The 25,129-nt window shown below is 44.4% G+C and overlaps 1 protein-coding gene across 7 annotated transcripts in view; it reads left to right on the top strand.

The window, feature by feature from the left end:
* reln (reelin) overlaps positions 1-24,776 on the top strand; it is a 98,932-nt gene extending 74,156 nt beyond the window's left edge. For 2 of the 7 annotated variants that reach the window (XM_085778687.1, XM_085778683.1), the window contains 43 exons: positions 912-1,049; positions 1,241-1,427; positions 2,218-2,423; positions 2,566-2,737; positions 3,000-3,206; positions 3,341-3,576; positions 3,747-3,904; positions 4,080-4,287; positions 4,407-4,483; positions 4,997-5,155; positions 5,312-5,506; positions 7,490-7,763; positions 7,869-8,009; positions 8,109-8,286; positions 8,407-8,491; positions 8,599-8,781; positions 9,004-9,172; positions 9,319-9,424; positions 9,542-9,768; positions 9,910-10,133; positions 10,522-10,672; positions 10,792-11,050; positions 11,240-11,489; positions 11,624-11,792; positions 11,961-12,101; positions 13,099-13,276; positions 13,838-14,031; positions 14,122-14,372; positions 14,488-14,642; positions 14,743-14,957; positions 15,094-15,271; positions 15,389-15,564; positions 15,658-15,764; positions 15,866-16,108; positions 16,201-16,376; positions 16,474-16,547; positions 17,635-17,796; positions 17,995-18,152; positions 18,395-18,614; positions 18,729-18,926; positions 19,366-19,464; positions 21,417-21,543; positions 23,313-24,776. In XM_085778687.1, coding sequence (XP_085634813.1) covers positions 912-1,049; positions 1,241-1,427; positions 2,218-2,423; positions 2,566-2,737; positions 3,000-3,206; positions 3,341-3,576; positions 3,747-3,904; positions 4,080-4,287; positions 4,407-4,483; positions 4,997-5,155; positions 5,312-5,506; positions 7,490-7,763; positions 7,869-8,009; positions 8,109-8,286; positions 8,407-8,491; positions 8,599-8,781; positions 9,004-9,172; positions 9,319-9,424; positions 9,542-9,768; positions 9,910-10,133; positions 10,522-10,672; positions 10,792-11,050; positions 11,240-11,489; positions 11,624-11,792; positions 11,961-12,101; positions 13,099-13,276; positions 13,838-14,031; positions 14,122-14,372; positions 14,488-14,642; positions 14,743-14,957; positions 15,094-15,271; positions 15,389-15,564; positions 15,658-15,764; positions 15,866-16,108; positions 16,201-16,376; positions 16,474-16,547; positions 17,635-17,796; positions 17,995-18,152; positions 18,395-18,614; positions 18,729-18,926; positions 19,366-19,464; positions 21,417-21,537 — 7,405 coding nt within the window. In that variant the 3' untranslated portion in view covers positions 21,538-21,543; positions 23,313-24,776. Of the gene's footprint in view, positions 1-911; positions 1,050-1,240; positions 1,428-2,217; positions 2,424-2,565; positions 2,738-2,999; positions 3,207-3,340; positions 3,577-3,746; positions 3,905-4,079; positions 4,288-4,406; positions 4,484-4,996; positions 5,156-5,311; positions 5,507-7,489; positions 7,764-7,868; positions 8,010-8,108; positions 8,287-8,406; positions 8,492-8,598; positions 8,782-9,003; positions 9,173-9,318; positions 9,425-9,541; positions 9,769-9,909; positions 10,134-10,521; positions 10,673-10,791; positions 11,051-11,239; positions 11,490-11,623; positions 11,793-11,960; positions 12,102-13,098; positions 13,277-13,837; positions 14,032-14,121; positions 14,373-14,487; positions 14,643-14,742; positions 14,958-15,093; positions 15,272-15,388; positions 15,565-15,657; positions 15,765-15,865; positions 16,109-16,200; positions 16,377-16,473; positions 16,548-17,634; positions 17,797-17,994; positions 18,153-18,394; positions 18,621-18,728; positions 18,927-19,365; positions 19,465-21,416; positions 21,544-23,312 lie in introns of all 7 variants that reach the window. The other 5 variants (XM_085778686.1, XM_085778682.1, XM_085778688.1 and 2 more) reach the window with 3 other exon arrangements.
* Positions 24,777-25,129: the final 353 nt, after the last annotated feature.

The following is a 25,129-nucleotide window of genomic DNA, read 5'->3' as shown; positions in this document are numbered from 1 at the left end:
TAGCTTCATGTTCTCATTTGCCATGCCAGTGACTCTAGGTGTATGAGCTGGGTTAATGTGACCAGCATGGTTTATCTCACAGCTACTGATACTGCCATTACCTTCCTCGCACTGGAGAATTTGTGTTCTGCCTCTGCCAATACAAAAACTGTAATTATTTTGTATTAGACTAACAAGACTGTAATTATTCAGTCTAAAGATCAGGCAGACCTGAACCAGTTAGTTCGTATTGGACACTTTGTGAGAAATACATCTTCTCATGAAGCTCTAGCTCACATATATCAATTCAAATAATCACATAAACCTTCCACACTGAGCACTGTGACCTCCACCTCCATTTCATTCTACTCCCCAGCTCCTAAATAAAGGTGATCTAATCTCCTGCACTTTATGATGAGAGGTCATAGGGTCATGGCAGTAAATGATAATAAAACAGCCGTGGCTGGAGGTGGTCTGGAGTTGATAAAGGTCACCAAAGCAGCACACCGAAAATGCTCCCTCCTATATAATCCTGAATATACCTGACTATCTGTGCTTCGATTGCCATTTATCATTTCTGTACATGTAATAAACGGCAGGGCACTGAAAGTCACCCGCAGATACCCATACTGCACACACATACACACATGTGATACGGTTTATCTTTACCTGCTGGAACATTGAATCCACAAATCTCGGTACCTAGTAGAGAAGTAGATTAGTGAATATGAAATGGTGATATGATCAACATGCGACCAATCACTGTTGGTCATTTGATTTTGGAGATAATGTGATGTATATTTAACATTATATTACTTTCTCAACAGCTGTAATAGAGCAGTCCGTTACCCACCATTCACAATATGATGTATGTATAGATTCTAACGTGTGGATCTAGTTAAATAATTTGTGTGTGTCCCACCTGTGTTCAGGTCCAGTGCAACACGGTTCCGTTGGATCCAGAACTACTATGGCGAGCAGGATGAGTGGGCGCTGGATGACATCTACATTGGCCAGCAGTGTCCTAACATGTGCCACGGACATGGCTGGTGTGACCATGGACACTGCAGGTCAGCCTTTACACACACACACACACACACAAAAACCTTAAACTTCCTGAGGTTGTTCTTTATTACTTTTTTAATATCACTCAGCATGGAGGCCCATAAATATCTTTGGATGGATGATTGCGGGCTCCATATTAAATCATAGATTAACCCAGAGCGCCAATAAGAAGTTCAGTCACCGTCTTCTCTTGTAGGTGCGACGATGGCTTCTCAGGAACAGACTGCCAGCCCTCCTCCCCCCTTTCATCTAGCGTGCTCTCTGACTTTGAGTCCCAGGATGCATTGCTGGCCACATGGCAAGAGGTGATTGGCGGAGAGGTGGTGACCCCTGACATGGGTTGTGGAGTGGTCTCATCTGGATCGTCCCTATACTTCAGCAAGGTAGAACAACCAGATTTGCCTTCTCTAGTAATACTGTGTTTATGGTTTTTTTGTATTTTTGTTCTTACTGAAATTGTTTTTTCTTCAACTCAGATGAAGCCGGAGGCCTCATTTCTTAAAATTGTAGCTTTTTCCATAATTTTAAATGAACTTCTGACCTTATTTGGAAGAAATTAAATTGGGCACATGGATGCTATAATTGTGTTTTGATGCAAATCCAGATCCAGATGTAAAAAAAATCTTGTGTTTTTAGATAAATAATAGTTAAATAAGTAGTTTAGAAGATTCTGCAATCTCGGCGAATGTAAGAATTTGATTTCTCATTACTTCCTAGATTTTACCGCCAAAAAACTGCTGACCCCTGACCTCTGAAAACTTCTAGAATTGATTTCATCAGATTGTATGGAAATGACTAGACAGCTGAACACTGTTGTTGCAGCTTTAACACTATATTTTACATTGATCCATATAGTTTAGTCGTAGCAGCTGTTCCCAGAAAATAGCCTCCCTTACTAATGGCAGGAACATTTATTTAAGTGCATTTTAGTCTAGATTTTTAGTCTAGAATATTAGTCTAATAGTTATTGGCAACACAATATTTCCATTTAAAGAATGTATTGCCAAAAGTACAAAAAACAATACTGAACAGTTTGATCATTGGAAATTGGCCATGATTTACTACAACTTGGGCAAGTGGGAGCTACAGCTATTGGAAATATGTCCTGTAGGTCCTAGCTAATATCATCTGCTGTACTTAATATGCACAAATGAACTTCTGTGTTGTTGTCAGGCGGGGCTGAGACAGCTGGTGAGCTGGGACCTTGACACTGAATGGGCAGAGTTTGTACAGTTCTACCTGCGGGTGGGTGGAGACTGGGCAGAGTGTAACCAGGCGGACAGCAGAGAGGAGGGTGTGCTGCTGCAGTACAGCAACGATGGAGGAATCAGCTGGGGGCTCATTGCTGAGATGTACTTCACTGACTTCACCAAACCGCGGTGAGATATGTGGGGTAGAAGAAGATGGAAGAAGCTGATATTTCACAACAACCTCAAAAGGAGTGTTATACTGTATGTCCTTGTGATGAGTGCGTGTAGTGCTGGAGAACTGTCACTAACCTGTCTCTTCTACCACTCTCAGCTTCGTCCACTATGAGCTTCCCTTGGCCTCCAAGACTCCCTCCACAAGGTTTCGCTGGTGGCAGCCTCTTCACTCTGGAGAGGGCTATGACCAGTGGGCAATCGATGATGTCATAATTTTGTCAGAGAGGGAGAAACACATCATCCCCATGGCCAATCCTACTCTACCACAGGTCAGGAATCAGTCTGAGGAGGTTTTCCTATAACTTGTCATTTGTACTGCGACCTTGTGCAGCAGCGTTGGCTTCATCTTGAGATATTACTTCCTTTGTTGTAATGGGAAGTGTCAGCCAAACTGAGATAGAACAGCTATAAAATCTTGAATCTTTGCAAAAGCTTATCAATTTATCTTACAATGAATATGTTCTGCTGTCAACACCGGTACCTGTTAACACCCAACACTTCACTAAACCCGCCTGCCTCCTGTGTCTACAGAACTTTTATGAGAAGCCAGCGTTTGACTACCCTCTGAACCAGATGAGTGTGTGGCTGATGCTGGGTAACGAAGGTATGGAGAGGGATGGCAACAACAGCTTCTGTGCCCCAACGCCCTCGGCCATGGTGTTTGGGCGCTCTGATGGGGATAGGGTGGCTGTCACGAGGGACCTGGCCCTGCGTCCTGGCTACACTCTTCAGTTCAAGGTATCTGTGTGGAAAATGAAAGATTTGTAAACAACAGAATATTCAAATGAGCCATTTTTGGAAAGAGGCTTGCAGTACAACTTGATCAGAAATTAATAATTTGTTAATTTTCTCTCCTTCATTTTCCATACCAGTTGAACATAGGCTGTGAATCAGAGTTCAGTGCTTCTGCCCCAGTCCTGCTGCAATACTCCCATGATGCCGGTCGTACCTGGGCCCTGGTGAGAGAGGGCTGTTACCCAGGAACCCCAGGGGTAGGCGTGTGTGAGGGCAGCGGCCGTGAGCTTAGAGAGCCCACTGTCTACAACACTGGAGACTATGAACAATGGACCAGGGTCTCTGTGGTCATACCACGCAATGTTGCAGCCAGGTAGCTATGGTAACAAGCATGCAGTTGGATCTGCTAAGCTGAATAAGTGTTTTTGGACTTTTTTAAATAGATTTTATACACAGAGTATTTTTATTAGTAGCTGAATAGCACAGTTTGAATGTCTGCTGTATCTCTCTCATTCTCTAATCCTTCTCCCCTCATTATCCCAGTAAAACCAGGTTCCGCTGGTTCCAGGAGAGCAGCATGTACAGAGATGCTCCACCTTTTGCCTTGGATGGCGTTTACATCTCTGAGCCCTGTCCAAACCACTGTGGGGGACATGGAGACTGCATCTCTGGAGTCTGCTTCTGTGATATGGGATACACAGGTACAGAGACAGAGGGGAAAAGGAAAAGGATGAAATTGAAAGAAATTATTTTAAGAGGTGCTTGGCGGTCAAACGTTAGAACCTATCCCATGTTCGCATAGTCAAAAGGGATGATTGCTGGTTCGAGATGACTTTTACTGCATGTCATTCCCCTGTCTTTCCCTTTGTTCCACAGTGGAGCAGGATAGTTGCGTACCATCTGTGGCCAGTCCCACAGAGCTGACCGAGGGCTTCGAGGGGAAGCTGAGCCCTCTGTGGCAGAGCCTAAGTGGAGGGCAAATTGGAGGAGGTTGTGGTATCATTGGTGAGGGAAAGGCTCTTTACCTCAGTAGCCCTGGGAGGAGAGAGGCACGCACAGTCCCCCTAGACACTACCAATACACGGTGAGTGGAATTAACAACTGCAAATCTCTCATCAGAAAGTGATGGACAACAGACATTGGAAATTGCTGCATGTTTGTTAAATGTTTGAACTGAAATTTGTTTTTGCTTTTTATATGTAGGTTAGTGCAATTCTACATTCGCATCGGCAGCAAGAGTTTGGGGCCCACTTGCACCAGGCCTCGCTCCCGCAATGAAGGTAATTATCTGTACTGCCATACTGCACTGAGGCCCTCTGCTGCATTCATGTGGCTGTTCCTTAACGGCGCAATCTGGAGAGAGGGGCTCCACATCTGATCTGGCTTGTTACCGTCTGTTCCTTTTCACTCATGTGTCTTTGATTAGCCTTGTGATCCAGCCAAAGCTGGGTAGCTACAAATCTAATTCTCATCGTCAATTTTTTTTCCAATGAAGAATCAAAGTCAAGCGTTGTCTGTTCTGTTCCTTTGATTAGTCAGCAAATTGTGGCTCTCTAGCCTGTAGCGGTGCTGAAGGCAGAGTCTCAGTCCGTTTCTGCAGTGTCAGTTAAAACCCTGCCAGCCTTTTAAATAGCTTGTCTGTAATTATCAGGATTTCTGGACCGTATTTGTTTGGCATTTTATTCTATTGTTTATTTTTTGTCTCAGCTAACCCTGCTCTGTTTTTCTGTATCTATGAAAAATGAATTCCCAACTAACTGCTATCCACCGTGCTCTTGTTTGTGTAATTCCAGGTGTCATTGTCCAGTTTTCAACCAACAATGGTGTCCAGTGGCAGTTCCTAAGGGAGCTGGACTTCAGCTCCTTCCTGGAGCCCCAGGTGGTGACCATTGAGCTGCCACCTGCAGCCAAAACACCATACACAGTTTTCCGGTGGTGGCAGCCACAGCAGGGTAAGGTCATCATTAGGACACAGAATACTAGAGAAAAGCACAATTGAAAAAAAATTGTATATTACTGTTGTATATCTTGTATGTACCACAACTTTAATTTGTTTTATTATTATTATTATTTTATTTTTTTTTACGTCTTTCTCTCCATACTTGTAGGCAAACACTCTGCCCAGTGGGCCCTGGATGATGTCTTGATTGGTATGAATGACAGCTCCAGGACAGGTTTTCATGACAAGTTTGATGGCACAACCCCTCTGAGACACAACTGGTACCGCATTCAGGGTGGAGAGGTGACAGTGGACTGTCTGTCTTTGGACACGGCACTTACCTTCAACTCGGAGGCCATTGATAGTGAGTCACACAAACACATTACTGTCCAGAAACACAGACACTTGGATGGCTGCACGATTGTTATTTGTAGCACCTTGACTGGAGACTGGAGAGGACGATGTGCACACGGGAAGTAAAGGGGTAACTCAACATTCCCTCAACAATCACTGTCAAATGGCTCCTGAGTAAGATACTTAACACCTGACTGCTTCAGTGAAATGGCTGCTTTTGTAGTGAGGACTGAATGTGCTGAAGTGAATGACATTCTCTTACAGCATTATACTATAGTGTATCTGAGATATTTTTACCTATGTGTGTGCTTGTGTACTTGTACATGCCCAGACATTTTATACACCATATGCAAACCATATACTAGGGCTGTTCAATTTTGCCCAAAAGTAAAATCTCGATTTTCTTCTCTCAAAAATCGATTTCCGATTACGATTTTTTTGTTAAATGACAAACTATTTTGTGTGCTGTTTGTGTCTTTTTAAATGGACCTAGAGTCTAATTTAAAAAGAAAAATCCATCTATCCATCTATCTATCTATTTTTTTTATTCAAAACTTTGTTTCACAATACAAAACAGTTTTTCAAAATAATATGCAATATATTGAGAGTGAGGAGTTGTCGTCACAGCTCAGAGCCCCACCCCCCTTCTTCGCCCCTGGCAACCGATAGCGTCTCCTTCCATCATGGCCGACCGGACTGTAAAAAGCTCAAACCCCGCCCAGATTAGACCAAATCGGCACGTGACTCCTCACTCTCAATAAAGCACATCTATCTATCTATCTAAAAACGTGACGTCAACTGACTGCCTTCCACTGATTGGCCAGAGCGTTGTCACCGGAAGAGTCGCAAGCGCGACGTCCGACCATACGTCCGTCACGAGAATCAATACCGCTCATTTTACAGTAAAAACACACCGACAAACTGTTGTTATTCTGTCACCTGAGTTAAATGTCTGCTGTGTGGAAAACCACGCGGTCCGTAATCGAGACGACACGGCTGTAGCCGCTGTTATATGACGACCCCGCCCCCCTGAAGAACTCAGCTGTAACTTAGAAAATCCTTGTCATATCACAGTACCGCTGTGATATGACGGCCTAGTCGAGCCAAGCCGAACCGAGCAGGCCTGTAACTGTGTAGTGGAAAAGGGCTGTTGGTCTTTTCGGCAATGAAATCCTCGCTGGTCATAGCAGAATGCCGACATGCTTGTTTCCAGTGTGTGGGGAGAGCAGTGGGAGAGCGTGATGGGAGGAAGGAGGCAGCAGTCATTACGGTAATTTGGCGCAGCGCAGATTCATGAACGGGGGCTTACCGTAATAACCCTAGTTAGAGTAAAAAAATCGATTTTTAGGATTTCACGTTTTTAACATCGTCCTCGGCAAATAATCGCGATTACGATTTTAAATCGATTAATCGAACAGCCCTACCATATACTATATGCACACATGCACACACAAACAAAGCACATAAGTGGCTGTGCGGGGACATCACAGCATTCCACACACAAGAGACTGAAATTGAATCACCCATTTACTGTGGGTGCAGTGGGTCCTGCATTATTAATGAGAGCAAACCTGATTGAACATCCTGCCTGTTATTTATTCCTGCATCAAGCTGTGAGCGGATTTACTTTGCACAAATATTACATTACAACTGGGCCCATTCATTAAGAGTGCAAAGCAAGAGCAATTTGGCAACACATCTATAAACAAGCTCCCATGTGCCTCTGTGAACACATAAAGCACTGATTGTCAGACTTGAAGGCTTTTCTCATATGTGCTGACACATGCACACATTTCACACATTACTCTACAGCATTCATTCAAAGCTATATTTCCATTTGTATCTGGACTTGTGTTGACTTTGTGTTCATTTTGTGTGGCCCTGCCATGGAGATTAGACAAAGTGGATATGGAGAATGACTTTGGTTATATATGTTAATCAGGCTATACTAAGTGCCTACAAATGTAATGTTGCCTTCGCTCTGTTTCTGCAGAGAAGCCAAGGTATGCAGAGAGCTGGGACTTTGAGGTATCAGGCTCGTCATTCCTGCAGTTTGAGCTGAGCATGGGCTGTAGTAAGTCCACCTCCTTCTCCCATGGTGTGCGGCTGGAGTACTCCACGGACTGTGGTCGTCACTGGTCTCTCATCACTCCAGAGTGTGTGCCCCCAGCTATTGGCTGTGCTGGTTATACTCAGAGCTCCATCTATACCTCAACTCAGCACAAGCACTGGAGGAGGATCACTGTCTACCTGCCCAGTGCTGCTAAGTATGTTTTTGAACATTTATACCCAGAATTAGTGGTTTGTGTTTGATCAAAGTGCAGAAACTCCTCAACCTACTATACTTTATAATGTGCGGTTGAATCCCTCAGTTCCCCCAGAACCCGGTTCCGGTGGATCCAGACCCACTTCACCCCAGGGGCCGAAGGATGGGCCCTAGATAACGTGTTACTTGCCCCCGGATGCCCCTGGATGTGCTCTGGACATGGTCTGTGTGACAACGGACGTTGTGTGTAAGTAAAACTGTGCTTTATGCACAAAAGATTACATTACATTTACATTTATGTTGACCTGTCATGTAATTGTTGCTTTTGCCTCACTTTCTCACACAGGTGTGACAAGGGTTATGGAGGAGCCCACTGTGTGCCTTTGGCACCTTTACCATCTGTCCTGAGAGAGGACTTTAATGAAAACCTGCAGCAGGAGACCTGGCCTGAGGTGTATGGAGCAGAGAGAGGAACTCTGAGTGGAGAGCCTCTTAAGTCTGGCACAGCCCTCATCTTCAAAGGGGTAGGTGTCCCACACATGATGAAAAGAACATCAAGATCAATATTAACATCATTAAAACAATCAGTACAGACACTGCTTGAAATCTCTAGATCAACAACCATCCCTATAATCTGTTTGCAGGACGGTCTGCGAATGATCGTGTCCAGGGACCTGGATTGTACAAACACTCTTTATATCCAGTTCTCCTTCAAATTCATCACCAAAGGTACAAGATACATTTTTGTCTTCTGTATTTTTGTGAGACAAAGATTACTATTAAGTCACTTTTTTTCAAGCATTGGTGTAATGGTTCATCTCTGGTTGCTTTTCTAGGTGTCCCAGAGCGCTCTCACTCTGTGCTGCTGCAGTACTCTGTGAACGGAGGGATTAGTTGGCTCCTGTTGGATGAGTTTTACTTTCCAGCTTCCACAGACACTCTGTTCCTCCACCTGCCACTGCCAGCCAGTGCTCAGACCAATGCCACCCGCTTCAGACTCTGGCAGCCTTACAACAGTGGTGAGTGGACTGTCTGTGTGAGAGTACAAACTATTTATATCTGACTGTTTTTTCTTCCTGTTTGCTTTTCTTTCATCTCATCTCTCCTGAACTGCCTCCCTCTTTCCATGTTTTTTTCATCTTTCCAAACACCAGCATGGCTGTATTTGCATTTTCCCACACATAACAATCTTAAGGCCTTGTCAATTGTCAGTGTATGATAATTGTCATGATGTCCTTCAGGTAAGAAAGAGGAGGTGTGGGTGATAGATGATCTCATCATCGACGGCAGCTCCTTACACAACCCACCAGTGGTGATAGACAGCTTTGAGGAAGGTCCCAATGAATCCAACTGGCTGTTCTTCCCTGGGGGAAACACTGGCCTCTACTGCCCCTACCAAAAGACTGGCCTGTATGAAAAAAACAAGAACTTAACTTTGAATGTATCACAGTGACTGTGCCCCATTGTGCATATTTTGTTTTTACATCATCTAAAAGCCCAACAATGATAAAATTTGCAAAACAATGTTTCTGTGTGTGTCTGTGTGACTGGTGCAGGGAGGAGGATGAGTCAGCGCTGGTGTTTGTCTCCAGTGAGCTTGGAGAGCACTCTGTTACCACCAGAGACATTGACGTAAATGAGAACACTATCATCCAGTTTGAGGTATACAAACACAGCCTTGATGAACTCTTTTCCAAAAGCAACAATGAAAAATACGTAGTCCTTCAAGACATGGCTCATCAACTTTGCTGATGTCTGCGTGTTTTTTTGTCTCTCCAGATTAATGTGGGCTGCACAGCTGAGAGCTCTTCGGCTAACCCTGTACGCCTCGAGTTCTCACGGGACTTTGGTGCCACGTGGCATCTCCTGGTACCCCTGTGTGCTGGTGGGCCACAGCCATCCTCACTCTGCTCCACAGAGCTCCACCCTGCAAGCATATATTTCCCTGGTACAACTCAGGGCTGGAGGAGAGAGGTTATTCACTTTGGCAAGCTTCGTCTCTGTGGGTAAGAGCAGGATATATCCTGTACAGTACAGAGGCAAAAGAGAACAAGGGGAATTTTTTTATAAAACCTTTATTATTTTACTTCCTTACAAATAACATTTATTTATCGTCTCTAATTTTTTACATTTTAACCTCCGTACAGGTCTGTGAGGTTCCGTTGGTACCAAGGTTTCTTCTCAACTGGTTCCTCTCCTCCCACATGGGCTCTTGACAACATCTACATTGGCCCACAGTGTCAGGACATGTGTAATGGCCACGGGGCCTGTGTTGGTGGCACCCACTGTGTGTGTGACCCTGGCTTCTCTGGACCTGACTGTTCTGTGCCTGACACCCCCAACCCAGACTTCCTCAAGGAGGACTTTGAAGGTAGAGCAACACACAAAAGGACACCAGAGAATAGTTAATTGGGAATGTATATATTTTGGGGTATTTGATTTAATCTGTATAGCATTTGTTGATCAACCAGAATGTTTCAGTTTATTTGACTGTGAGGTTTCAGGTTAGATTGTTACACATTTTATGACTTTATATATTTTCTTTATATTTTTTAGAAATATATTTTAATATTTCTTTTAGAATTCTTTGCATTTGGACAATTGCTGTTTAGTGTACATGATGCAATAATGCTGATTTTTTTAAATTCATATTTGTATTAGTATTGTGTAGTAGGTATAGGTTCAGTTTTCATATGTATTGTATGTGTGTTGTAATGTAATAAATTGGTCTGTGTATTTGTATGTGTTTGTGTCTTTAGGTGGAGCTGTGGATGCTGAGCGTTTTAGACTTCTTAGTGGTGGTAAACCATCCAGGAAGTGTGGTATCATGTCAAGTGGAAACCACCTGTTCTTCAGCGAGGACGGGCTGCGCATGTTGGTCACAAATGATCTGGACCTCTCAAATGCCAGGTATACCTACTGCTGTCCATGCAAAGAAAATCACTCAACAACTTCATCAAAAGGCCCCATCAAGATGCTGTTTCCAGGTTTAAATCGTGATCTCGTGTGTTAATGGCCATACTCTGTAGGTTTGTCCAGTTCTTCCTTCGTCTTGGCTGTGGAAAGGCGGCTCCAGACCCTCGCTCCCAGCCTGTCTTACTGCAGTTTTCTGTGGATGGAGGTCTCACCTGGGGACTCCTCCAGGAATTTCTCTTCAGCAACAGCAGTAACCAGGCTCGCCTGGTGGCCCTGGAGATCCCACTGCGTGCCCGCACATCTTCCACTCGCTTCCGCTGGTGGCAGCCCTCTGAGAACGGACACTTTTACAGTCCATGGGTCATCGACCAGGTACATTAGTATAGAATCCGGTCAACCATCCAGCCATAAGGCTTTTTTTTCTGTCAAGAATTGAAACATCATGGCTGTCACTCATGCAAAAAAATATTATTTTCATTCCCTTTCATATTCCATGTGAATTTAGTTTACTAGCTTCTGTAGCTTCTTTGCATTAATTATGTGATTTCTAATTTATCCTAGGTGGTGGTAGGTGGCAGTGCCAGTGGCTGGGGGCCTCTGGAAGATGATTTCTCCTCAATTGATGGTCGCTCATGGCTCCTTCACCCAGGAGGAACCAGAATGCCTGTTTGTGGCTCTGATGGTCCTGCTTTTGCATTCATTGAGAAATCCAACACTCGTTACGCTGTTACCACTGACATCAGCTTGGGTCAAGATGCCTTCATACAATTTGAGTTTTCAGCTTCCTGCTCTGTCACCAACTCCTGCTACTGTAAGCAAAAGAAAGTCAGGATAAAACACATTGATTGTCTGTATGGAAACGTGAATAGCAGCACTAACATGAAAGTAGTCCTTTTATTTTACATTTAGACTCATTTAGTAATTAACTTCTTTCGTTCTCTGCAGCTGTAGAGTTGGAGTATTCTCTGGATCTGGGTTTGACCTGGCAGCCTGTGGTCAGAGACTGTTTGCCTACAAGCCCAGACTGCTCTTCTTACACGCTGCAGAGGCTTCTGGTTTCTGACACATACAACAAGTGGGGACGCGTTACCCTGCCCATCCCATCATATGTCAGGTCAGCAGTTCCCTGTACCTAACATAGACATATTGACAAATTTAAATAGCCTGTAACATTTCCTGATTCTACAATATTTTCATTTTTTATGTTCATGTTGGATTTACAGTTTATAATTTATTTGAACTTGCCTTGTGAAATCTCTCTGGTTTTAATTTATGTCTTTAGGTCTCCGGCCACAAGATTCCGTTGGTTCCAGCAGGCTCCGTTTGACAAGCAGCAGACCTGGGCTCTGGATAACCTCTACATTGGAGATGGTTGCCCAGATATGTGCTCTGGACACGGCCGCTGCCAGCAGAGCTCCTGTGTGTAAGTAATGGCAGCCTCTTGCAGGCATGTGTGGTAATGTGGGGGAAATTTATGTAAGGTACTGAATGTAACCAAAGTCTTTAAAGTAAGATGTGACAGTTAATATTGTAGTGACCAAAGAAGTGAGGACCAGGAAAGAGCATTAATAAACATTTATCACAAGAATTTAAAACCAAAGACTCCAGGACCAACTAAAACCAAATAGAATACTAAAAGAGCAATAAATCTATAAAGTCCAAACAAAACAAGACTAAAACAACAATGAAAATAATAATGCTGAAAGTCTGCTTTCCATCTCCCACATCTTTCACTGCTTACTTCTCTGCTTCCACTCACAGAAGAACTCAGACTCCTTTATTCAGCAGTTCTCTTTTTTCTCAGAAGTCAAAACGCTCACAGGTGCAGGCAATCAATAATTAGTCAGTCAGCAGCAGAAAGTCAAAAAAAGTCTGGATTACAAAAACCATATTGAATAGCAATAAAACACCAGATGTACACCAAGGTTTTTCTATTTCTTAAAGTAATGAGTTAAAAGTCAGCAGCCCAAAATAAGTAATGAAGTGTTAGAGAGTAAAGTTTTTTAAGTTTTATCAAACTTGTTTGTTTCTTTTATGGGACCATGTTGTTTAGCGAATAGTACAATATTTAGGTGCTTAATGAATGTTTGTATTCCTCCAGCGAGACTGGGCACTGGAGACAATCCTGTTAATCAGAATGGGGTAATGGCCTTGTGAACCCTCAAGGGAATCCTTTCAAATTTGACTGAAACATCCAGTTGCACACTCACTTGATTAGAGTTCGGTGGTCAAAGATCAAGTTCACAGTTGTATAGAACTGAGTTGTATACAAATGGTTAATACTTTGACCGTTTATATTTGGTTTGGATATGTTTGTGTTGCAGTATTAACATGAATGAACCAACTAACTCAATTTGAATTGATGGCCAGTTTCTGTTTAAATATGATTATGTGCATCTGACTTCACCATCCCTCCCCAGATGTGACCCAGAGTGGGGAGGAGAGTACTGCGATGAGCCTGTGGTTCCTCTGCCCTCCCAGCTGAAGGACAGCTTCAGTCGAGCTCCCTCACTCAGTCACTGGCATATTTTAACTGGAGGAAAACTCAGCACTGTGTGTGGAGCTGTGGCCTCTGGAGCTGCTCTGCACTTCAGTGGTGTATGTATACATCTACCTTCATTTTTCAGTCCAGAGATATTTTTGAGAGCCAGACATTTGAAACATGTTGCTTTACTGTAAGTATTAATTTGTTATGTAAAAGACCATTAAGTGAGTAGCCATCAGCCTTTCTGTACAGCTTAACCTCTCTGGAGGCACTTACTGTACTGTAGGTCTGTATTGCAGATAGATGCCTATTGACAGGCTGATCTTAATGTGAAAAGGCACTCTGCCAAAGAGGCCTCTTAAGACTGGTCGTTTAGGTCTAGCAATTGGCTGTATCAAGATAAATTATCAGTGTTGTCAAAGGTCAGACTGCACCCACTATTTTTATATGTAAGTCAGTGTTATTATTATTATTATTATTATTATTATTATTATTATTATTATCAGGTAAAGTTCTCTCTCATGAAAAGAAGACAAGACAAGACATTAGGTTGGGGACTTGTGGATCTGTTTGAGGGGAATGATAAAGATAAATAGACAGGTGTACATCCATCACAGGCTTGTTCTAGCTAAACCCTCTGATTGACTCATGCATTTTCACGTGTCTGTGCACAGAGTTGCAGCCGCCAGCTGGTTACAGTGGACCTGAACCTGACCAACGCTGAGTTTATTCAGTTCTACTTTATGTATGGCTGCATGATCCCACCTGGCAACCGCAACCAGGGTGTGCTCCTGGAGTACAGTTTGAACGGAGGCATCAACTGGCACCTACTGACAGAGATCTTCTATGATCTGTACACCAAGCCTGGGTCAGTGTTTCACCTGCCACACATGACTACCTGCATATAACTGAGTGAACAGTGAACCACAATATCTGACTCTGTGTTGCCTGTGTTCAGGTTTGTGAATGTGCTGCTGCCCCCTGCTGCCCGGCAGGAAGGGGTGCGTGTGCGTTGGTGGCAGCCACAGCATGAGGGAGCAGACCACAGTGATTGGGCTCTGGATAACGTCCTCATCGCAGGCTCAGATCCACGCGCACAGATATCTGACACATTTGGAGGGGTGGCGCTGCCCAACCATGAGCGAGCTCCTGCTGACGGGACTGCAGGGAGGATAGGTCAGCCGAGTGAGCAGGAGGAAACACCCATCGGTACATGAACATTGGACCAGGGATCTAAATAAAAGCAAAACCCCAAAAATCCATTACAATGTATACATGTATATGTATGTTTTGCTAATCAGAGAACCTCTGTCTTTATTCTCAGTGAGTGACCACTGGTTGTTCTCAGAGGACTGCTCTGTGCAGCGTTTCTGCAGCTCTCCTGATGGGGTGATGGTGTGTGGGAATGCTGATGGAAGAGAGGTGTATGCTGTCACACATGATATTATCCCCGACAAGGGCTGGGTGATGCAGTTCAAGGTAAATAAAACAAGCCTAAAACAATAAATATGTGTTTTTTTCAATTCATTAAACAAGTTCACTCTGGTAACATGCCATCAATATCTGTGTGTTGATTTAGATTGCGGTCGGCTGCGGTGTGCAAGAGCGTCACGCCGACCGGCAAATTCATGTCCAGTACTCAGCTGATTTCGGAGTGACATGGAAATACCTGGTTCCCCAGTGCCTGCCCGCTGACCCCCGCTGTGGAGGTCAGGTCTCACAGCCGTCAGTCTTCTTCCCTGCTGAAGGTTGGAAGAGGGCGGTCTATCCCCTTCCTGACAGCCTCGCTGATACGTGAGTTATCCTGCTACTCTTTGTTCCCACAGTGCAACCACAATGACATGCTTGACTAAAACCACACTCATATAAATCATAAAGAAGCCATGCGTCTATTTTGATTACCTTCTAACCTTTACCGTCTGTTCCTCAGTGCGGTGCGGTTCCGGTTTTTCCAGCAGCACTCAGACATCCAGTGGGGTGTGGAGAACTTTTACATTGGGCCAGCATGCAACAGCCACTGTGGGGGACATGGGGACTGTCTGGATCAGCGCTGTCTCTGTGACCCAGGATTCACTGGACCAAACTGCTACCCCAGCACTGCTCTTAAGGTGGATTAATCAGGTTTTTATATGTATTCCAGTGTCAAAAGGAGAGAAGAATGATGAGTTGTTTGACTTTGCTTGTTTCAGATACCCATGATTTATATTCTGTGTTGTTTTCTGTAGGCATCTCTGAAGGAGCGATTTGACTGGGAAGGGACAGCAGGACCTCAGTGGCAGGTGCTGGAGGGTGGCAGGCCCTGCACGGACTGTGGTGTGTTAGTAGAAGGGACAGCCCTGTACTTTGGTGGTGCTGATGCCAGACAGGCTGCCACTGCTGATCTGGACCTTCGTGGAGCCAAGTCAGTACTCAACTTCTGTCGGACAGAACAGGATACGATACTGATCTTTAAATATTGTGTTTTAAATCCTAACCTGCATGTGTTTTTGAACAGGTTTGTGGAGTACTGGGCCAGGATTGGAAGTGAGGATAACATGACCATGTGCCATCGTCCAACATGTCGTAAAGAGGGAGTGCTGCTGGACTACTCCATTGATGGAGGTGGACTGACAACATAAATGTTACATTGCATTGTGTGTTTTCAACATCTTCCCTTTTTTTTTTTCTTCCATTTTCTCATCCTGTCAATATTGGTTCCTCAGGTGTGTCCTGGACACTGCTGCATGAGATGGATTATCTCAAGTATGTGTCAGTGAGGAGAGACTACATTGTCCTCCCAGAGGGAGCTCTAACCAATGCTACCCGTCTGCGTTGGTGGCAGCCATTTACCATTTCCTCTGGTCTGGCCACCCCCAGCCTGGAAAGAGCCCAGTGGGCCATAGATAACATCTTGGTGGGAGGTTCAGACATCAACCCATCCACCCTGCTTGACACCTTTGATGATGGTAAGTTTTTTTTTCTGTGCTGATGGAACAACTTATTTGAAATGCTGGAAATCGTTGTGACTTTTCCTCCCCTTGTGGTTTCCTTTCTCCAGAGGGTGTTTCCCATGAGGAGAGCTGGAGTTTCTACCCTAATGCTGTACGCACAGCTGGCTTCTGTGGAAACCCCTCATTCCACTTGTACTGGCCAAACAAGAATCAAGACAGAACACACAACATCTTGGCCACTCGAGAACTCATTGTGCAGCCTGGCTATATTCTGCAGTTCAAGGTACAGTACTGTCAGAGGGCGAAGTACGTTAATTAACAACTGTCATTTGTCTCGTACACTGTGACCTCAATTCTTAACATCTCTGTCTATGTAACAGATTGTTGTTGGGTGTGAGGCAGACACATGTGAAGATCATCATTCTGTCCTGCTGCAGTACAGGAAGGATGCAAGGTAAAAAAAAAAGAAAGGAAAGACAAGTTGGGAACTCATACTTAATTAACCCAATGACCTCTACAGTCTGTCTTAGCTCTGAGGAGCCATGTAATGTCCAGTGGTGGTTTTTGCTTCAGTCTTGCATTGTTGTTGAGTACAGCTGACAGAACTTTTCAGACAGAGGTTAAACCCACTGTACACTGTAAAGCACAGTAATAGTTAGCGACTCATTAGTGCACATAATGTGACATCAGCAGCTTAAGAGCTGCCTGTGTCCCCAGATCACTCCTAATGTTTCTCTATTTCTCCACGAGGTGTAAATAGTGATAATTCATGATAACATCATTCATTTGTTCACAGCTTGTGTCTCCTGCCTCCAATAATCGCAGATTGGATGAAATACTTTCACACAGTTATAAAACAAGTACTCTTACACTATATTACAATCAGGGCTTCTTTTGTTATTTGATGGGCTTTCTTTCATATTTCATTGATTAAAGGGACAACGAGGAGTTTTGGAAAAGCGAAGCGTTTTCACACTACATTTATGAGCCTCCGCGCACACCGTGAAATTCTTTGACCGGCGCAAGACGGACTCATGTTTTCATTCATCAATAATTAAAGTCAGAGGTTCAAAGAGGTTCATATACCGTCGTAGTTCCGACCATAAACGGCAATTCGGCTGCGTTATTCTCATGACTCGCCACAAAGGAAACGCTGGTCGGCTCGACCAGCATTTCCACCACCACTAATAATAACAAAATAACGATAGAGACAGAACGATATATTTATCGAAAATGGGCCCATTAACAAGTGTGGGTAGCGGAGATTCATCCACATTAACGTGAAACTTTTTTATAACCGAATAGAAACTCCTCGTTGTCCCTTTAACAGCCAATGTGTAACCCATGCAGGAAGATCTTTACAGCCATGATGGAAATCTCCTTCAACTGATAAAGTCTTGACAGACATGATATATGAGACAGCAGCGTCACTCTGCTGATTATCACCGTACTATGAATATTTCTAGTTTGACAACATGTTTATTTTGTCATACAGGTGGATTTTGCATGGGCTGTTTTCACATCTTGGTCTTTCCCATTAGGTCTGACTCATGGCAGCTGGTACAGTCAGAGTGCCTCCCCTCATCGGTCAACAACGTTGGCTGCTCACCTTTCCAGTTCCACGAGTCCACAATCTACAGTCCAGTCAACAGCTCAGCATGGACAAGAGTCACTGTCCAGCTGCCAGACCACGTCTCCTCTGGGTAGGAACTCACATATTTTACTTTTTGGTCAACAGTGGATCATATCAACTGTTCAATATTCAATATTAACTGTGGCTTCGTTTTTATCTGTCATCATTCATATTTCTAGACATATGAGCAGAATAAAGGGCAACAAATAAGTCTTGTGTCAGTGGTGAAAGGCTTTTATGGTTTGTTGCATTTGTTGCGTGTTTCCAGGGCGACACAGTTCCGATGGATTCAGAAGGAGGGAACAGGAGAGCGGCAGAGCTGGGGAGTGGACCACGTTTATATTGGAGAGGCCTGTCCAGGACTCTGCAGCGGCCACGGCTACTGTACAAGCGGCGTGGTCTGCATCTGTGATGAGGGTCACCATGGTGGGCCACAAACAGCATATTACGCCAAACTGCTAAATACACACAAGCATTATTTATACTGTTCAGCAAAGATTTGTTGCATTGGGGTATTATTGTGCATGAATACTGCAAGACTATTTGTGACAGCAGTGCTCAATGACTTTTTGTTCAGAAATGTTGCAAATGTTTACTTTGTGTACTTAGTGTAATTTTTAATTCTGTCAGTTTCATCACCTCCCCTCTGCGTCTTCCGACCTGAACAGGTGACGATTGCTCACTCTCCAGTAGTGACCTGTCCAGCTCCATCAAGGACAACTTTGAGTCCGGCAGTGTGTCTCAGGAGAGCTGGCAGCTGATCCAAGGTGGCGGAGTCGGCAGCGGCTGTGGTCAGCTGTCACCTCATGCGCACGGAGACTCACTGTACTTCAATGGCTGTAAGATGAGGCAGGCAGTTACTAAACCGCTGGACCTCACTAGAGCCAGGTACAGGTACTACCAAAACATACTGTACATAAACTAATGACAAATAATCTGTTGTATAAAGTTGAATATTTTATTTCTTTGACCTCTCCTTTTTCTTTTCTGTCTCTTCTGCAGTAAGATCATGTTTGTGCTGCAGATTGGCAGCGTGGCACAGACAGACAGCTGTAACATAGCTCTGGATCAGGCTGACACAGTAGACAGAGCCGTGCTGCTGCAGTACAGTGTCAACAATGGAGTCAGCTGGCATGTAATCGCCCAGCACCAGCCCAAAGACTTCATAAAGGCCCAGAGAGTCTCCTACAACATCCCACTGTGAGTGCACACAGGGACATGCAGATAACTAGTACTGTCATCTAATCAGACATCCTTTATAAAGGCTTTTAAGCTGTCACTTAAATCACAGTGAATGTTTTACTATTTCATGTATAAATGGTTGTAAATCATTAATAAAGAGTTATGGATAATGGATTATACTTCTACTCCAATAATCATAGAACAGACAGGCTAAATTAACTAGATAGATAAAAATCATAGACGTCTGAATGGCGTATAACTAATCCATAAATTGGTAGCAAATTAATTATTAAAGTTTTCATTTATTGGTTCATTTATTATCATTTATATGTATTATTAGGTTGTACTGTTTGAAGCAGTGTGGTAAACATGAGGCTGCTGGGAAGCTACATCAGTGTAACTGCTGACACATTTGTTGACCTTTGCTGACCCTGCAATTTTTCCATGGTCTCTCCAGAGAGGCGAGGGTTAAAGGGGTGATGCTGCGATGGTGGCAGCCACGTCACGATGGTGCGGGACATGACCAGTGGGCGTTGGACCATGTGGAAGTAGTTCTGTGAGTACCCAATTCCCAGGCAGACCCCGGCCCCCCAGACTGGCCCCCCAACAGAGCCCTGATCTGCCCCTGTCTCTACCTCTGCCTCAGCATGTAAAAAAAAAAAAAAAAAAAAGATCCCCTCTACTCCACACAAACACAGAGATGCTGTTTACCACCTACGACAAAACCATCAGCACTCACCCGTTATAAATGCTCATTATGGCCTCTGATGTCAGGCAGACTAGACAAATTACTGCAAAGTGTGTGTGGAGAGCTCTGTTTGTGGATGAAAGTTCTGTGGATGACAGATCAACCCCTGCTGTCAAATCATCATATTTTCAGTGTCTTGTAGAGCCCTTGCATTGCCAAGAAATGATAAAGGACTGATGTGATTTTCCATTGAAATGACCAAAGAGTCTTAACATTTTCAAAAGCATATCATATTAATAACTTGAAACAAACTTGGTGAGAGTTGAATTAAACAACTGAGGTCATAAATTCCAACATTGCTTAAAATGTGGCCATTTGTTTTTGTACTGAAACTCTTATTAGATGTGAAGCACTCATTCATTTATCCATTTGCAGTATTCACCCATTTGCAGTGGCCCTTATAAGTCATGGCAGAGATCACTGAGCCAGGATCAAGTACAGTACACAACACTGCTGGTGGCTTCACATCTGTGACGATGTGTCTTTGTTCTACTGTCAGCGTTTTGTTTTGTGTATTTTCCACTCCCATTTCATGCAAAACTTGTCCGACGTTTCTTTCTACAGGGAGTAAAATGTTTTTACAGACTGACAGAACTTGCAAAACACTCTGCACTGATTCATTGATTGTTTCTCTCTTTCTTTTTTCCTCCTTTTTTTTTACATTCATGTTTTGCATTTTAGTCTGTAGCCCGCATCAACAAAACATTTTCTCCGAGGGGCAGTCAGTTCCAGCTTTCATATAGAGATTAAAATCTGGAGACTCTGCAGGGCACTGAAGATATCATGAAAATGCTCTATACTCAAGCTAGCGCATTCTTAACATGGCAATATCATCAAGCATCTTGAATGCATTCTCTGCATGTTGCTGTGGGTATCAGAGCAATGTTCCCACTCATGTCGGTGCTAATTGTTCATTTAGATGTGTACCCAATGCATTTCAAATGCTGATTACAACAGTCATGTGAGGCACACTGATGTGTCCTGTACAGTTACATTTACACACACACACATACACACTTGAACATACACTTATGCCTAACCTGAGCTGTCCCTGGTCTACGTGGCCGTGACCTGTCCCACTACCCTCCCCTCGCACCTGCACGGTTTTCAACAGTGTCTGCTGAAAAGAGTAACCGTGATCCTCACACTTTGCTCTGTTGTTTATTTCTCTCTGTTCACCACTCCTCCACTCCTTCACACATTCCTCCTCTCGCTCCTACACCTGCTCAAATCTTTTCTTTTTTGCCACGCACCTTTCCTCCCTGCTGCTTAATGTCACCAACGTGTTTGATCATGTGGTCATGCTCACTCCTCCGCCTGTGCCGCCTTGTGTCCTGCCTAACGTCACCCTCCTCCTCCTCTTCCTCCTCTTCCTCCTCCTCCTCCTCCTCTTCCTCTTCCTCCTACTCCTTTTCCTAACTTCCTTCCCACTTTCTGACTGTCCCTCCTCAAATCTCTTTCCCTCTTTCTCTTCTCCCATTCTGGCATACAACGGATGGATTACTGCTGTATATCTTGCTCTCTGTCTGTTCTGTCTCTCTCTCTCTGTTTTTTTCTTACCTTCTTTGTTGCATTTATTTACTGTCAATCATTCACTCTTCACAATCCACTCTTCTGCTCTCCATTCTTCTTTCATATTCTCCTTCTTCCTCATTGTCTCTGTCTTCCCACTAACGTTCACTTCTTCTTTGAACTTCTGACTTTCTTTCTACCTCTCCTCTCTTCTCCCTTCTCCCCACTTTGGGCCCCTGCCTCCCCAGGCCGGGGCTCCTACCCCCCCAGACCTTTCTGCGAGACAGCAGTCCCCTCATCCTGCCTCTCCCCTCTCGCGCTCTAACCTCTGCTCTCTTCTGTATTCTGCTCCCTCTGGCATGGCTGTAGTGTCAGGTAAGTTATCCGCCTCTTCCTGAATGCAGCCCCTCCCTCACCCTCCTCCCAGCCCTCTCTTCCCCCTCTTACACTGCGCACACCCTCCCTCAGTTTCACTGACACACCCCTCCTTATCATCACCACGGTCATCTCCATGCCCTGGCCTTAACACGAGCACCAGGCAGGTCAACAAGCAGACCAGCTGCTCACAGCGCCCAGGTGGAGGCTCGCTGATTAAATGATTCAACACAAAGAGCTGCAGAGACAGAAAGCACAACCAAACTCACAATATAACAAGAGTAGTGAAATTCTGACAGGTGGTAGATCACCAAACTTAATTTTGACATCACATGCCTTAAAACAGTTCAACACACTGTCACCAGATGAGAAGAGACTCCTGTTAAATGGCTTGGATTTTGAATGTGCAATTACACAGTAATTTACACATACAAATGTCAGTGGTACTGTGTTTGTGTTTATATGTGTGATGTAATCCATCACTGTAGCTGTTTCTGTTTGTTTTGTTCTGGCTACTACCTCTGCTACAGGCAGCTCTAGCCTTTTTGATTGAGCTGCTACTTTACAAGCCGACACATGCAATGCAGTGATCTTATGTGGAAGAGATGACTGTTTGTGTTTCTAACTCAAGCCCAAGCTAAAAAGAGGCTTCTTTTTCCCATGCAAACACTAGCATCAGTCGCAATGCAGGGCATCTTGCACCATTAATTACAAATGAAGGCACATTTGGCCGGACAGTTTCATCCAACTAATCTCCTTCATCCAGCTCCTTGCATGGCTTTGTGGACCGACTGTTGCGACAGCTCTCCATCCCTTTTTCACTCATGGCTGTCTGTCTCTCTGAGGACAACAACACATGACTCTGAGCCAGGAGCTCCCTCCTCATTGTCCCTCACATTTCTGACCATAAGTCAGAAACATGCCAGTGTGTACACACACACACACACACACACACGCACACACACACGCACGCTCGCTCAAACAAACAGTTTACCAACCATCCCTCCCATCCACCACTGCAGTTCCACCTCCACAGCCATCACACACGCACACCACCATCACCCTCCCTGCCCCACCCGCCCTTATCCCCCCCTGCTTCGCAGAGGCCCCTGCCTGCCCTGGCTGCACTCCTGGCTCACTGGCACCGCCCTGCTGGATGGAAGAGGCAATGAACAGGCTAAGCAACAGCGATCTTCCGCAGCTTTTTTCTGTGTCTCTTAGTTTCAAAACCACCCCTCTCTGCTCATAACCCCGCACCTTTATGGCCTTGGTTTAGTTATTTTTCTTGTCGCCCAGTGATGGCTGTCGACTCTGACCTCAAACACTCAGTGTCAGAGTTCCCTCTTAGTATTTGTAACCGTGTGTTTGTAAATTGTGTCCCGTGTCTTGTCCTGTGACATTTGGTCTGCCATTGAATACACGTAGCTGTAGCCCTACCGCCATGTTCATGTTGTCTAGCTGCCTCTCATTTGTGGAAAACATAAACGAATCCAGTTGTGTAGAGTAGCACCACCCATTATCCGAGCCATTAGACCCATACAGCTGTTGAGTGTTTGAGGTTATAGCTGAAACATGATTTCAAAAGCAAGCATGAACCCGGATGTGAGAGAGTACGGAAGCTGCCCATGACTTCTCATGCGTGCGTGTGCGTGCATGGATCTGACTGTGTGCATGGGAATGTGTGGATTTTTAGTGTCCTTCTCTCTGTCACTAATGTCCAGACTCCCCCTCTCCCCCTCCCTCTTTCACCGTCTTTTGTATCCCTGCAGTACCCGTAAACAAAACTACATGATGAACTTTGCCAGACAGACCGGCGTGCGTCACTACTACAGCCGCAAGAGGCGGGCACTGCAACAGCGTGCCTGAACCCAACCAGAAGGGATTCGCCCTCTGACCTGCCAACCACACATCGACCTGCCACGCACATCCTTTTTCTCCTGACGACATATCGCCCTGTTGAGTCCCATCCACCGGTGGATTCCAGTCAGCCTTAGACTTCCCTCACCCATCTCTCCCTACTCTCTGCCAGAAACACGGGCCATCCAATCAGTTTACGTCAGCCAATCATGGCCTTCCCAACCACACGGGTCGGCGGGAATGAAACTCAGAAGGAAGGAGTGAAGCGGCCATTTTGTTTACTTTTTTCCATGGACAGTCGGGGTTTCTAGTTGTTTTCTAATTGTTGCTGTGGTTCCTCTGATTCCTGTCCCCATCTGCGATATCCCTCCCTCTGGCTTACCTCCCCATCACACCTCTCCCCTCTCCTCACCCTGCTTTTCCTACCACACTGTGAAATTGAGAGATAATATATCACTGCTGAACTGACCAGCCGATTGGAGAGTTGCCTCCCAGTTCCACTGAGCCGCCGGGGGAGGGGGAGGACCGCTCCACTGCCGCCAACCAGTACGCCAGGAGAAAGACCACGATAATGATACTGACCATGAAGAGGAATATCGGTGATGAAGAAGAAAAAAAAAGTACTGTGTTCTTGCTGTTCTGTGTGTCTGTGGGTTCTTTTTGTGATGAGTTGACTGTGGTGTTCTGTTCATTTGTTTGTTTGTTTTCTACTAATTCATATGCTTTTAAGGGGGGAGGGGGGTTGCTGGGTTCTGTTTCCTTTTCCTCATTTACCTGGAATGGATGTGGGCTGGGCGGAAAAAGCCCGGCCTTCACAGCAAGAAGGAATGAAAGAATGATTTGCACGATGGGAAAAGGAGAAAATAAGAAAAAAGACTGAACAATGATTTATGTTTTTTTTTATCATTTTTTATATATGTTGGTTCCCGAAAATACAGATATTTATGGTAAATGGTTCTTCACGTAACCTATTTAAAATGCACTGTGCGTGAAATCTGTATGTTATTTTTTAGTGTTAAGTTATTAGGCAGTTGAGTCAGGCTCTCAGACTGCATCATCTCCCCTCTTCCTTCTCTTACCTCTTCTCTTGTGCTGTTTCCCCCTTCCCATTCCTCTCTCTCTCTCTCTCTCTCTCTCTCTCTCTCTCTCTCTCTCACTTTCTCTCTCTCTCACTTTGTCTCTCTCTCTCTGCTGATTTCTGATACCTGGAGGTGAGGCTCTATTAGTGTTGTTTTTTGAAGTCTGTGTAATATGGACCCTCTGCCCTCAGTGTAACTCCAGTATAGCAATCTCCTGTATATATATATGTATATCCACTATGGGGAGACCCAGCAGCCTTATAAAAGGGAAATAAAGAACTGTCCAAACCTCATACTGTACACATTGCTTCAAATGCTCTCTTTCATTATTAAAAGACAAACCTGGCATTTGTCCATTTACTTTTCTTATTGTCAACATGCCTCTCTTTTACGTTTCAATTTGCCTTTCATCTGTTACACTCCTCTTAATGCACTGAATCTGGTTAAAGATACAAATCATTTGCACCAGGATGGAGAACATGGGACTGACTTAGAAGTTACAATTACTGAGTGTGATCTATCAGTTGTTGCACCTGTGTGGTTCACTTCTGCGATTTCATCAGTTGTTGGAGCTCCACAGCACAGAGGAAACAGACACCACTCGTTTGTAGCATCCGTTGATTGTGTTTTTTTCATGAAAAGTGTTGACA

Source organism: Trachurus japonicus, chromosome 6 (assembly GCF_045865225.1).
Source record: "Trachurus japonicus isolate A0001 chromosome 6, Traja_1.0".
NCBI lineage: Eukaryota > Metazoa > Chordata > Actinopteri > Carangiformes > Carangidae > Trachurus > Trachurus japonicus.
The sequence above is the reverse complement of the archived record's forward strand: the minus strand, read 5'-3'. Positions and strand labels throughout refer to the sequence as shown.